This window comes from Oryctolagus cuniculus, chromosome 3 (assembly GCF_964237555.1).
Source record: "Oryctolagus cuniculus chromosome 3, mOryCun1.1, whole genome shotgun sequence".
NCBI classification, from domain to species: Eukaryota; Metazoa; Chordata; class Mammalia; order Lagomorpha; family Leporidae; genus Oryctolagus; species Oryctolagus cuniculus.
This window is the reverse complement of record NC_091434.1, coordinates 39,433,816-39,448,400: the sequence shown is the minus strand read 5'-3', so window position 1 is coordinate 39,448,400 and position 14,585 is coordinate 39,433,816. Positions and strand designations below refer to the sequence as shown.

Sequence of the window (14,585 nt, the reverse complement as noted above, 5' to 3'; positions counted from 1 at the left end):
TTTGATGGTTCCTACTCAGAAAACAATACTTGTGCATAAAATGTTCTTGCCGGGGCATCATCAAAGTTAATTACCAGCAAATTAAACAATTCAATTCCATCTTGAGAAACGGTTCCCTGGCTTATTATTAACCAACAGAAGTGGTTTCAACTAGGCCTCCTTCAGATGCATGGAGTGATTTCAGTTCCACAGGGCCCAGGGCAGGGAGCCCTTGGGTTCATGGCCTGTTTCTGTTAATCACCTGTATCACCTTGACCAGGTCACTTCCCCTCTCAGGCCTCACTGCTTTGTTTTCTGTAAAACAAGATCGGTGGTTCTCAGTACAGAAGCAATTAGTATTCAAGGGCTTTTCCTTGAATGCCATGTTTTTTGTTGAACATCATTGAATTGCAGTAAATTTAATTAGATTTCATGGAATAAAGGCAATTTTAGATCTAGAAATTATGACTGGATTAGGTGATATCTGAACCAAATCAAAACAGGGAGCAAAAGCATCCATTAAAAAAGAAAAGAGAAAATTAAGACTACCTGAGCCAGCATGGGCAATGTGCAAATTGCCCTTGTAAGTATTTATCTCATATTTGTCTTTCCCACCTTATTTTTTTTTAAGATTTATTTATTTATTTGAAAGTCATCATTACACAGAGAGAGGAGAGGCAGAGAGAAGAGAGGGAGAGAGAGAGAGAGAGAGAGAGGTCTTCCATCTGATGGTTCACTCCTCAGTTGGCTGCAACGGCAGGAGTTGCGCCGATCTGAAGCCAGGAGCCAAGAGCTTCTTCCGGGTCTCCTACGTGGGTGCAGGGGCCCAAGGACTTGGGCCATCTTCCACTGCTTTCCCAGGCCATAGCAGAGAGCTGGATCGGAAGAGGAGCAGCTGGGACTAGAACCGGTGCCCAAATGGGATCCCAGTGCTTTAGGCCAAGGCGTTAACCCACTGCGCCACGGTGCCAGCCCCATTTCCCACCTTATTTTAAAATTGTTTTATTTTTGACACAGAAAAATTACTCATTTTATGGGATACCATGTGCTGTTTTGATTCAAGTACACTAGTGTAATGTCCACTCAGGGTAGAGAGATCTATCTCCTCAAACACAATCCACCTTGTCACCTGCCACAGCCATTATTTTAGAGAAAAAAATGTAGTCATTCAAGTAACCACTATTCTACTTTTAGATCAGAGAAAAGACCAACTTTAATCTAGTGCTTGAAAACCCGCAATGTTGCTTGGGAAGCAGTAAATGGTTTGTGAGAGGAAGGGCCCCACTGGCTCTAATAAACCCAGCATTTTTTGTTTCCACTGTATTTCCACTGCTCAACAAAACAGCCAGCCTTACTCCATACTTCAGTGAGATCTGAGAACCGAAAGGCTTCTCATATCATCTACTCAAATCCCTAATTTTCAGATATAGCAACCTAGCCTGGAGAGGTTCCAGGGCTTCCCTAAGTCCTCCAGACTACTTAGTGGATAGGCTGGGATTAGAATCTGGCTCCTCCACCTCCAGATGTGGTCAGTGAATTTCCATTCGACAAGCTGGCCTGATAATAAATGGCACACAACCCTCTGTGCAATACAGCTCCCCGTTGGTGTTTTCTTACTATTTGTAACTTAGTCATGATTTCTTCATTTGGAAGTCTGATGTTGTAAATCTCCGTGGGACACAGGATTCTTGTTTGTTTATAAGACTTCATTAAAATCCACTTAGTTCTTTTCAAGCTATAAGAGATGGAAAACAAATCACACAAAAGAGTGGATTTAATTGTAGACAGATGGGAGCGTTGTCCTGCCAGTACCAGCCTTTGTGATCCCTGGTGGGATCCATTGTTCTGTGTGTGAGATGCAATGAAGTCTGTGTATTTTGTCATTGACATCAGCATTAAGTCTGCATTATCTCCTGCAGAGAATGGCAGAAGATCCCCAAAAGAAAGTTCTGACTTTCCACGGGGAGAAGACTACCTGGATTTCCCCAGGAACCCTGGCAGGCCTCCTGGAGCTGAAGATGGAGCACCCCGATGCACCTCTGGTGATGGGGAACACTTCTCTAGGTAGGTAGTGGAGGACCCGGTTCCCTCTTCTCTGTTGAAAATCCCAATTAGTGAAAGTTCTGGAGTCTGCTCAGAAATCCAAACACATACCTGATGATTCAGACTCAACCCCTTGCCTGGTTGATGGCCAACTTGTGACAAGATTAATATCTCTGGTTCCTGAAGAACAGTTTGTCCAGCAGAAGGCGATTAGATTTCTCTGAGGTTACATTTTCCATGCTTTCAGGCATCAGTGACTAGTAAAGCAGCTGTTTCTGTCATAGGGTTCTAGGATGAAGGAATCCACAGATGTTTCACTGCTTGGGTCAGACTCAGTTCAGATGTAGGGGGACTTTGTTTATTAGGCCTATCACAAACACTTCTAAGTCTTAGCATTACTTGCTAAACGAGATCTCAATTGCTTCTCTCCCGCTAACGAGAATTCTTCTATCTTTTAGGGCCTGATATGAAGTTCAAAGGAGTTTCCCCTCCCATTATTATCTCTCCTGCAAGGATTTTGGAATTATTTATTGTGACTAACACAGAAGAAGGTGTGTTCTCATTTACCGTAACACGGTGCTTGTGTTGCAGATGGTTCTGTTAAAGAAAGCTCGGGCTGTTTGACACTAGCCAGATCACAGGGTCATGGGGCTGCGGGAAGACCTCCTTGGCTCTTGTAATGTTGAACCACATCAGCCCTTGGAAAAGACCATGTCCTAGGTTCAGTAAGTCCTGGAGAAGACTGTCCCTCTTGTCTCGAGACTCAAGTCTCTGCGCAGAGCAGGACTTGCCCGATGTTGCTGATTTACCCAGAACCCTTCCAGCTGTCTCTAGCCACCTCAGCTAGTCAAGGAGTGCTCAGCCTGTTTCTTCCCCAGCAGCAGAGGAAAACAGCTAGCACCTTCTCTGCTAAATAGCTCAGGTTTCACCAGGAAGTCTTTTAGTCTCCCTTCTCCAACTCAGCCAAGCCACTGGTGGTGATTGTCCCAAAGCTGCCAAAGACAGGCAGGAATTTTTTTCTTGACAAATTAACACTCAGTTCTTTAGATCCACATTATTTAGAGAAAAATACCAGTGGGGTAAAACCATTTTATTCAACTTAATATTTTAGTTATCATCTTTTGAGATAATTTATTTTAGTTCGCATTATAGTCAAAGGCTTAACACTCCAGTGAGCCAAGAGTTCAACAAATACAAAGTAGAAAGGCCATCATTCAGCAGGGAAGGAGGGAAAGAGGCAAGGACTATAAACCCTAATCAAGGCGGCACCTTGGCTCACTAGGCTAATCCTCCGCCTGTGGTGCCGTCACCCCAGGTTCTAGTCCCAGTCAGAGTGCTGGATTCTGTCCCGGTTGCCCCTCTTCCAGTCCAGCTCTCTGCTGTGGCCCGGGAGGGCAGTGGAAGATGGCCCAAGTGCTTGGGCCCTGCACCCCATGGGAGACCAGGAGAAGCACCTGGCTCCTGGTTTCGGATTGGTGCAGTGCACCAGCCATGGAGGCCATTTGAGGGGTGAACCAACGGAAGGAAGACCTTTCTCTCTGTCTCTCTCTCTCACTGTCTAACTCTGCCTGTCAAAAAACAAAACAAAACAAAAAAACCCTAATCAAATGAAAAGATGCTCAACTGCAATCACATAAAGTCAGTTTTAAAATAGTCACAAAATCATGAAAACTATAGAATACCAGTATAAAATGCCTATCAGTTTGCTTGACAAAGATTTAAAACAAAGTGTGACCATTTTTTAAACACTCATTTGTTTATTAACTTTATAATCCGAGGTTTTTACCATGTGCCAGGCACTGCGCTGTCTGCTGGTAAACTGAGGCTCCGAGAGAAGATTCTTCATGGAGAGCTGGTAGTCCTGTGGAAGAGGAGACATAGACGAAGAGTGACAGGATGTTGATATCTTACAGGCCTACATTCTTTCAGCCTCCTCCACCCTCTCAGGGATGCTTCCAAAATTGGGCTAATTGGGGATTAGCTCTGTTAAAGTGATTTTTAAATTTTAATTACAGAGAGTCTGGGATTTTGAAGGAAGGAAAAGCCAAAAATAAATACCCATTGAAAACACTGCATATTTTGATTTTAAAGCCAGATATAAATGTGCAAGCACTAAGTAAAAGATCTTGTGTTTTTATGCTCTTCTTAACACTTTTTCATGTATTTTCTATTAACAAATCTGTTTGACTTTGATAACTAGAAAAATGCAGATTTTTTTTAAAAAAACTTTTTGTTCTATCTTGTAGAAATATACTAGTACAATGAGAGTGTGGGTGATGCTAGGGAAATTTCTACCTAAAACACCCATTTCTGTCACCTTGTAGTCCTCTGGACAACTGGAAAATTGTGGTTTACACACACACACACCTGTTAGTGTTGCTGGCTCCACCTGTGGTTTCATTACTGCTGAGTCAACCTCATGGTTCTGGCTCTTTATCTGAGAAGTTAACTCATTCTCCTAATCTTTATTTGTTTTGCCTTTGAACCTGAGTCCTGTTGTAGTAAACTTCCTTTGAGGTCTAAATAAATATCTGTGTTTTCATCTCAAAGGGCAGGGAACTTTGTTTGCAAGTGCTCAAGGTCAAATCATAGCCATGTTCAAACAGGTCAAATAAGTTTATGTTCTGAGTTCACAGTGTAATAATGAGAAGCTATAGAACAATGGGCAGGTGGACAGCTGTCTTCTTCTTTTTTTTTTTTTTTTTTTTTTTTGACAGGCAGAGTGGACAGTGAGAGAGAGAGACAGAGAGAAAGGTCTTCCTTTGCCGTTGGTTCACCCTCCAATGGCTGTTGTGGCTGGCGCGCTGCGGTCGGCGCACCGCGCTGATCCCAAGGCAGGAGCCAGGTGCTTCTCCTGGTCTCCCATGGGGTGCAGGGCACAAGGACTTGGGCCATCCTCCACTGCACTCCCTGGCCACAGCGGAGAGACAGCTGTCTTCTTTCTAGATAAATCCTTAGACTCCTGAGCTGGGACACTTGTTCTAAATTAGCATATGTGGTAAGCAAAACAGAACCTTACTGAAGGAAATTCTGCCACGAAATGAATTTATCAGTCACATTTATGCCAATGAAATTCAAACCATGCTTAATGAAATGGTCTCAGCTCCAAGAACTACTGCAAGCAAACCTTATTTAAAATGAGAGTCACAAAGCTCACTGCAGATTCTTTTTCCAAAAGCTGTTTCTGTCCAACTTCCCAAAATTAAAGCATGAGCTCCCCCTGCTGAGTGAATTAATGTGTTGATAAAACAGAATCTAAAACACTTGTGCCTTGCCTGTTACACCATTATGTTCTTAGAAACATAAGCGATGATAATTTTTTTTTCTTAAGCTCATGATTATGGAACAGAGTGGGATAGAAAGGTAAAGAAAATTCTTCTACAAAGTAGAGATTCGTTGCTTGAGATTTTTCAGTTTCCAGCAAGATTTCCTAAACACAGCTCCTGGCATGAAATCAACTTGATGAAAACCAGGAGGAGGTTACAAGCCTCATGCCCACTCCTACCCTATTACCTGCCTCTGTTTCCTCCCAAGCTCTGATGTACGACATTACGTTTTCTTATTTATTCATTTTTCTGGTAGTGGATGTCTCCTCCCACTAGAATGGTGGCTTCCTAACAGAAGAGACCTCATCTGGGCTCTCAGCTCCCAGAACAGGGCCTGGCACCCGTAGGTTCTCAGGAACTTTTGTTTCCGTGGAGGGAGGTTGGGGGGGGGGGTGGGCAGGCAGGAGGCTGGCATTTATTGTAGCTTCACCTGGGAGTACGGCTCAATTGCAGAATGATTCTGTGCCCATCACGTGGAACTGTGAAGGAATTAGGTAGGAAATGATCGAAATGCAGTAACTAAGGAGGGCACGGGGAAGCCCTGTGGCTCGGACCGGAGCTCAGCTTTAAGCCTGTGGAGGGTGTGGTGAAGGTAGACCAGGAAACAAGCACGGTGCTAGGCACAGGGGACACAACGGCTTAATGAAGAGGGTGTGGACCTGGCCCTCGCGGTGTTTACAACAGCTGGTGAAGACAGGCGCCACGCAGATCATCACTCAAATGAAAGACCCAATTGCAGCTGTGACAGGTGCTAAGCAGCAGAGGAACGTGGTGTCAGAGGAGCAGGAACAGGACAACCCAGCCTTACTGGGGAGTGAGGAAAGACTTTTCCTGCTAGGATCAAAGTCACATGGGGGCCGGCGCCGCGGCTCACTAGGCTAATCCTCCGCCTAGCGGCGCCGGCACACCAGGTTCTAGTCCCGGTCGGGGCGCCGGATTCTGTCCCGGTTACCCCTCTTCCAGGCCAGCTCTCTGCTGTGGCCAGGGAGTGCAGTGGAGGATGGCCCAGGTGCTTGGGCCCTGCACCCGCATGGGAGACCAGGAAAAGCACCTGGCTCCTGCCTTAGGATCAGCGTGGTGCGCCGGCCGCAGTGCGCCAGCCGTGGCGGCCACTGGAGGGTGAACCAACGGCAAAGGAAGACCTTTCTCTCTGTCTCTCTCTCTCACTGTCCACTCTGCCTGTCAAAAAAAAAAAAAAAGTCACATGGGAGCAAGAGGGCAGGAAAAGCCCATAGCAAGTGCCGGAGGCCAAAGACGGCGCCCGTTGCTGGCACACAGCGTGGCGGGGAAGGTGGGCGCTGGGCTGTACTGTGCCAAGGAAGGGCGCGTGGGCGTTATCCTCGGAGAAAGAGCAACCAAACCCTGGGATGGTTCTGATTGCCTTTCCGACTTGATTACTGCGTTTCAGCATGTAAAAGGTGGTCTGCAAGGAGTTTCTGTTCGTTTAATAACTGTGACAAAGGAGCATTTATGAACGGGAAAGGTGGCGTTGTGGCACTGTGTCCCCACTCTGGCCTTCTTCCCAGAGCAGTAACCAAAGCATCCCCCTTTCAGGGCTGACCCTGGGTGCTGGCCTCAGGCTGGCCCAGGTGAGGGACGTCCTGGCTGATGCGGTCTCTGAGCTCCCGGAGGAGAAGACGCAGACGTATCGCGCTCTCTTGAAGCACATGAGGACCCTGGCGGGACAGCAGATCAGGAACATGGCAGTACGTCCTCTGCAGGCACCATCGGCGGGGCTGGGGGAGGCGGCAGACATCAGGGAGGAGGGAGTGGGTCCCACACTATTGCTCTTGTTTTCTGTTATCTGTCTCTCTGCTTTTCATGTGGCTGAATCATGGACTCTCTTCAGACCCTGGCAGCATAGGGGGCAGAAGGGGTGGCTGCCCGCCTGGTCTATTCGTCTATGGCCTGGATCTTGCTGTAATTGTCTGTTGAAGATCTATCCAGTCCAGAAAGATCTATGCTTAACTCCCAAAGGGGTTCCTTAACTTGTTACCTTATAAAGACAACTAATAGACTCACAGAATAGCTGGGGCTGGTGTTCTGGCAGAGCAGATAAAGCTGCCGCCTATGATACCACCATCCCATATGGGCGCCAGTTCAAGTCCTAGCTGCTCCACTTCCAATCCAGCTCCCTGCTATGTTCTGGGAAAACAGAAGATGGTTCAAGTACTTGGGTCCCTGCACCTGCATGGGAGACCAGGAAGAACCTCCTGGCTTCGACCTGCCCAGCCTCAGCTGTTGTGGCTATTTGGGGAATGGACCACCAGATGACAGAGCTCTCTCCATCTCCAACTCTGCCTTTCAAATGAATAAATACATAAAAAAAAATTTTTTTTTTTTTGGACAGGCAGAGTAGACAGTGAGAGAGAGAAACAGAGAGAAAGGTCTTCCTTTTTGCCATTGGTTCACCCTCCAATGGCCGCCGCAGCTGGCACACCACGCTGATCCAAAGGCAGGAGGCAGGTGGTTCTCCTGGTCTCCCATGGGGTGCAGGGCCCAAGCACTTGGGCCATCCTCCACTGCACTCCCGGGCCACAGCAGAGAGCTGGCCTGGAAGAGGGGCAACCGGGACAGAAACCGGCACCCCGACCGGGACTAGAACCCGGTGTGCTGGCGCCGCAAGGCGGAGGATTAGCCTATTGAGCCGAGGCGCCGGCCAATAAATCTTTAAAAAAAGAGAAATTAGCTGACTTGATAACAAATATAAATGAGAATCACACATTTTACTTAACCTTTTAGTGTAATTCTGTATTGTAACTCTAAAAGATATTTTATAGAGAGCTATAAAATACCCACTGTAAATGTCATATACAAACCGGTAACAAGAACAGCAGGGTTATCCTTGCTAACCATCAGCCCCTTGGAATGAAATAATTGTTGGCTTTTCTGTGGTCCAGTCCATCTCCTCTTCTCTTTTGGCTAGGGCTCTGTGTCTCTTCTGGCTTCTTCTAGGTCCCCTGAAGCCCCAGTACTAAGCTGCCTGAATTAGAGGATCCGGTCAGTCCTCCCATCTGCAATTCGTCACTCACCGTGCGTTCTCCAAAGACAACCTCCTTAGTAATGGAGCTGCCTAGGGTAGCAGCTTCATCCCACATTACAGTGTGTGGCCCATAGGCCATCTCTCCCCTGCCCCCTTCTCACATCTGAATCTCTCCTTACTCAGCTCCACACTCCTGTACCTGCACTACAGCCCATGGGGAGGGTTTCCGTAGCCCTGGCTAGGAGAGTATCTACTCTTCCCATCCTGCAGATGTCGCTGTCGCAGGGCTGCTGCAGCGCCCCCTCTTTCAAGCTCTGTCTCAGCTCCTAGTTCACCCCATATCTTGCCACCACCTCCCCCATCCATGTGCTACTCCCTCACTTACTCTGCTTAACCATTTCTTGTCTATCATTGTGTAAGCCACACAAGCATAGCTTCAGAATGAATTCTTCATACGTAAATCTTAATTTGAGTACCTTCCTAATCAGAAATCAGAAATTGCTGGTATTAAAGTTTTATTTCCCCTGCTTGTCTTCACAATTTGCATTTTGTAAATAAGTAAAGGGAATGGAGGTTCCTCTCAAACATTTGAAGATTTGCAAGACAATCACTCATCCGTGATGGCACTTTTGATTCTAATTGCTGCATCAGGTTGAATAGAAATGTCATTCTCTGTTTAATTCAGCACTCACCAGGAAAGTCCCAAGGTTGCTGACTAATGTTTCTTTCAGTCCTTAGGTGGTCATATAATTAGCAGGCTGCCGACTTCTGATCTCAACCCCATTTTGGGAGTAGGCAATTGCATCCTCAATGTTGCTTCAAAAGGTGAGCTACTGCATTCCCTTAAAGGTGCTGATGTCAGTTTTAGAAACACATATTGAATACGGTTGTAGGATAACACAGGCATCCCTCATTTAAGTCATTGGATGCAATGCTAACTTTGTACTTTGCTGTGGATATAACTGAGAACACACATTGTGGGGAAGAGTAGGTGGAAATGAACAACTGTAGGCTATCAGAAATACCACTGTAGATAATTAGCATCTCAACTGGCCTTTTTTCTTGCCTGGTCATGACCAAAGGATAACACACCTGTGATGAACTGAGGCTACACAGCAAGTGTGCTGTAATGAAGAAAGACTTTTATTTTAGTGCATTTTAATGGGTTTATGACTTACTTTTTGTCCTTGACTTACATGTTTAGGTTCTAAAGATATCATTTATATTTTTAAAAATGTATATTTGATGCTCTGTGTCACATATCACTCAACACTGGACATGTCTGGCACTAGATGTGTGTGTGTCTGTCGGGGCAGGTGGTGCTCCTCACACACTAAGCAATTCTCCAGCAGATATAAAGTATCTACCTGGAGATGGTATGAGATGCAACAGTTGAAGGACCACTCCCAAAAGACTGCTCTCCTCACTTGTCAATCCCATGTCCAGGCCTCTGGTCCTTTTGACCAACAGGCTATAAACTGGGGTTTCCCTGACCCCTTTGGGTCCAACTAATTCTCTAGAGTGGCTCACAGGACATAGGGAATGCTTCTCTTTAGCCTTTTATTCTAATGGGTATTAGAAAGGGTCTCAGGAAAGAGCAGATGGAAGAGATACGTAGGCCAAGGCACGTGGGGAAGGGCAGAGTCTCCGTGCCCTGGATTAGTCAAATTTTTTTAAATTAAAATACACGACAAGAGCTTCTTGGGAAGTAACAGCTTGGTTTTGGCTCACAGTTTGGAGGTTCACAGTTCAAGTTCAGGGAGCCCCATTAATTGGGGGTCTGATGGAGGCTAGAATGCTTGAGCATACGAAGAGGAGCAGTCACATGGGGAGCCAGGAAGCAGAGAGAGACACAGCAAGCACGCCTGGCTTATGCATCCAGCACTTCCATGAGAACCTCCTTCAAGGCCAAGCCCCCAGTGACCCAAAGACCTCCCACAGGTCCATCTACCAGATGCCATAATCAGATCAATTCTCCACCCTTAATCCAATCACTGTTAATGTAAGATTCCACTGTAGTTATACATTTTCCCATAAAGAAGTGTCAGTGGCATTGTGAAATACCAAGAACTACATGTGTTGGTCACTATGAATGGTTCCAGACACAGAAATCTTTATAATTTCCTGAATGATAGGAGTGTCTGAAACAGAAGTTCTCAATGGGATTTAGACGTTTCCATGAACTTAGGGAGCCAAGTGTCTGTTCAATCCACAATGTCCTCTCTGGGTACACTACCCTCCTGGCACCTCCACAAATTCCGCTTCCAAGATGCTCACCTCCACCCTGTCCTTTTGAGGCTCTGTGGAAGCTCCATTATGTAGGCGTGACTGGTTACAGCATTGGTCTTTGCTGAAAGTCACAACTCTCATCACATGGTTGGATTTCCCTGGCAACCAGCTGCTTTCCAACTGCCCGTCAAGAGGGACCTCATGAGAGTAAAAGATGCCCTTCCCATGCAAGAAATTCCCAGGAATTGAGGACCTCTGCTACAGGTGCTGCTGTCATTCAGGAAATTACAGAGATCTGAGGATTTCTGTGTCTGGAACCAGAAGCAAAGACCAATACATGCAGTTCTTGTTATTTCACACCACAGGGAAATTTATAACTGCAGTGGAATCTGTGGGAGATGATTCATGAGGACCACGACATCTTTAATGGTGTCAAAGGCCTACTGCCTAGGAAACATCTGGTTCTATACTGATCTTGTCAGGTGAATTTATTGGAAATGGAAGATCCAGCAGGACCAGCCTGGGACAATGACCCCTATGTGAAAAAAAAAAAAAAAAAAGAAGAAGAAGAAGAAAAAAGGGAATACTTCGTGGTTGACAAACTGCACAAGGGAAATCGGTCTCTTTTCACTTGACTTTTGACCAGAAAGAACATTAGCCAATTTGATCCGCTGCCTTATCCATCAAACTGGCTTCTGGGTGACTTTTACCTCTTACCATAAATCAAAAGTACCTTCAAAAGATCGAGATTTATCACAGCCAAGGCCACAGGCTGTGGAACATCCCCTGAAGGGTGCCCAACGTGGGGTGAGGCAGGCAGTACTGAGATAAATGTCTAACACCTCCTACGGTGACTGCTTTGAGGAGGGTGGCATTCACTTGCTTGCCTGTGCTTTGGGATTTGGGTTTAAGATAATCATATAGCTGGAAGAAGGCCAAGTTCTCCTGAGTAATCTACATATGCTTACCATGCCCCTCTCCAGAATTTAGATTCTTCAGGCTCTCTCCCCCACAGCACTCCCATTGGTCTGTGCTGTCACGTTTGTCCCCTGAGTATGATCATTCTGCTCTACGGGTTACACCATGTCTTGTGAGCAGAGCTGTTCTGGTGACCTGGAGGAGCTGTGCTCTGTTAATACAGGCGGAAGACAATTTAAGACTGAATTTTCGGAGACAGTGGATACAACTTTGGGAAAATTGTGATATTGTGTGTGGCTAGTTTTCAGTTTAATTTTAATTTTAGAATGTATTTTTAGAATAAGAATACCACTGGATTTGATAAAGTACAAAGCCGATTCAGTAGTATAAGTTACCTTTAAATGAAATACTTTTTTTTCCCCAACAGAAGGAATGCAGCAAATTCCTTTGAATGATCATTTTCTTGCTGGAGCAACAAATGCAAGCCTTAAGCCAGAACAAGTCCTAGTTTCTGTGTTCATTCCTATCTCTAGAAAGGTATGAGATTGTGGAGTTTATAATGCCCACTTTCTTCTGTTTCCTTTTAGTTGCTTTATTGAACTGTTTTTCATCGCTAGAGTGAAATAGCTGGGGCAAGCTAACTTTATAAGGAAAGGAAAAGAGGTTTATTTAACTCATGTTCCAAAAAGCATGGCACAGGTGCTGGCAAGGCCCCATGGTGCATGGAGAGAATGTATGCAGGAAGAAGTGATCACATCCCAGACAGGAAACCAGAGGGGTCAGGCTCAGCTTTTTTTTTTTTTTTTTTAATTTATTTATTTGAAAGACAGAGTTACAGAGAGAGGTAGAGACAGAGAGGGAGGTCTTCCATCTGCTGGTTCACCCCCCAGATGTCCGCAATAGCCAGAACTGTGCCAATCCAAAGCCAGGAGCCAGGAGCTTCTTTCAGGTCTCCCAAACAGGTACAGGGGCCCAGGGATTTGGGCCATCTTCTACTGCTTTCCCAGGCCATAGCTGAGAGCTGGATTGGAAGTGGAACAGCTGGGTCTCGAACTGGCGCCCATATGGGATGGCGCCGGCACTGGAGACGGCAGCTTTACCTGCTATGCTACAGCACCGGTCCCTGGAGTTGCTTTGTTTTTATCTTGAACTAAATTGAGCATAATAAAAACTAGAATTTATAGCAAATATTTATACTTGCCTAGGTACAAGCAGTAGTAGCTGATTAGATGCCAATCTGCTTAAATTACAGAACTTCAGAACACTGTGCCATTTTCTGATTCTTCTTCAAGAACTCTAAAAACCATATAATCACAGAGCATATCATTTAAAGAGACCAATGACCTTATTTTATAGATGAGAAGATTGGGGTTCAAAGAAATTTAATTATTTCAACAAAATTTCACAATGAATGGGTGGCAGAACTAGCACCAAAACCCAACATCAGTATCAGGGATAAAAACTAGAATAAAGAATCATTTATAAAATGTTTCACTCTGATGTTAATGTCCAAGATTCATGTATTCTTCAAATAAATAAGAACTTCAGGGAAATAAGGGACCAGTGAGTTCTGATTATACTAAGATACGGATAGCACAGGAAGAATTCAGGTATCCCTTGATGGATGAATATGGCTTTGACTGGCTTTTGTTTGATGAACTATCTGTTTCAACAGATGGAAACTTGGACTAATGTGGGTGGTTACTATTGCATCTCAGGGCTTGAGCTCTGGATCAGCTTGGCCAATAAATGGAAATTGGTAGCCATTTATCACACACACAAGAGCAGAATACTTTTTTTTTTTTTGACACTTTCCCCTAGTATCATTCATTCATTCAGTTATTTGTAGAATCTGCTGTATAGCACATGAACACCCGGACAGAGAAAAGTCACCATCATTTGCTAAAAATATTGCTGGATGTCCTCCTCCCCTGATACTCATGCACTGACTTTTTAGCTAAACTTCCTGGATTTGATTGAATGAATTAGGAGAAGAACAAAATGAAACAAAGGTTTGCTGCAGAAAACTCGCCATTAGTCCTCAGAGCCAACAAGTTAAGTCTCTGCTGGTTAGTGTTAGGGATGCTAGGACTTCAGAAGAGTTTTACCAAAGGAGAAAGGAGATGATGTTCTGAGAATGGAGAGTACTCCAGGCTCCTAGTTTTCATGAGAATCTCAGTAGCAACAGTGGGTGATTCTGAAGTGATAGTAGTATTCTTGCCATCACTGCCCCCAAGTTTAACCTGAATCAATTCAGGAAGAAATAGATAGCCCAAGCCAAAGGACACTATAAACGACTAATCGATGACTCAAAAATGTCAGCCTCATGAAAGACTGGAGGGCTTTTTCAGAGAAAAGGAAAGGAGAGAGGCTTATGCAGGTCTTTGACTGGAGAAACTTGGACATGACCTCTGTTAAATAGCACCATTGCATCAATACTCACCCCTCAGTCTCATTCTCATCTTGGTTGGTGCTGAGGTTATAAAGAAGAAAGAGCCCTTGGCTGTTTTGCTTCTGTTTTGGGGTATTTTTTCTTTTTGGAACTACACCTGGAAACATTTCAGGGATGAAGTATCATGGTGTCTTTGATTAGCTTTCAAATGTGTCACTACAAGTTCTTCCCCAAGACTGAGCTTAAAAACCCGACTCCCACCAGCCCTTCAGGTCTTTCTCTCTTGGAACCACAGCCTCCTGGCTGCTTCGGCAGGAGTGGCTAGAGGGAGAGTGAGCCTGTGGGGTACAGTGCTGACCCTTGGTGAATCCGTGAATGTAGGTATCAGTATTTATTGTGCTGTCCTTGAGACTTCTCTGTACATGTGAAAGTTTTCAAAACAAAGCGTTGTTCTTGTTGTATTGCAGTGGGAGTTTGTGTCAGCTTTCAGACAGGCCCCCCGCCAGCAAAATGCCCTTGCAATCGTGAATGCTGGGATGAGAGTCCTTCTCAAAGATGGCACACACACCATTGCGGACTTGAACATCTTATACGGAGGAGTGGGTCCTACTACTGTCAGTGCCAGGGAATCCTGCCGGCGGCTCCTTGGAAGGTGAGTGATAGACTTGCACCTCCTCCCAAATACAGTCTGTTTGCCCTTGAATAGCTACAACTG

At 45.2% G+C, this 14,585-nt stretch overlaps 1 protein-coding gene across 3 annotated transcripts in view; it reads left to right on the top strand.

Annotated features, from left to right (window-relative positions):
- AOX3 (aldehyde oxidase 3) overlaps positions 1–14,585 on the top strand; it is a 120,524-nt gene that overhangs the window by 21,457 nt on the left and 84,482 nt on the right. For all 3 annotated transcript variants that reach the window (XM_051848046.2, NM_001308460.1, XM_070069868.1), the window contains 6 exon segments: positions 1,899–2,043; positions 2,481–2,573; positions 6,903–7,054; positions 9,063–9,156; positions 11,906–12,015; positions 14,338–14,522. In XM_051848046.2, the coding sequence (XP_051704006.2) occupies positions 1,899–2,043; positions 2,481–2,573; positions 6,903–7,054; positions 9,063–9,156; positions 11,906–12,015; positions 14,338–14,522 (779 nt within the window).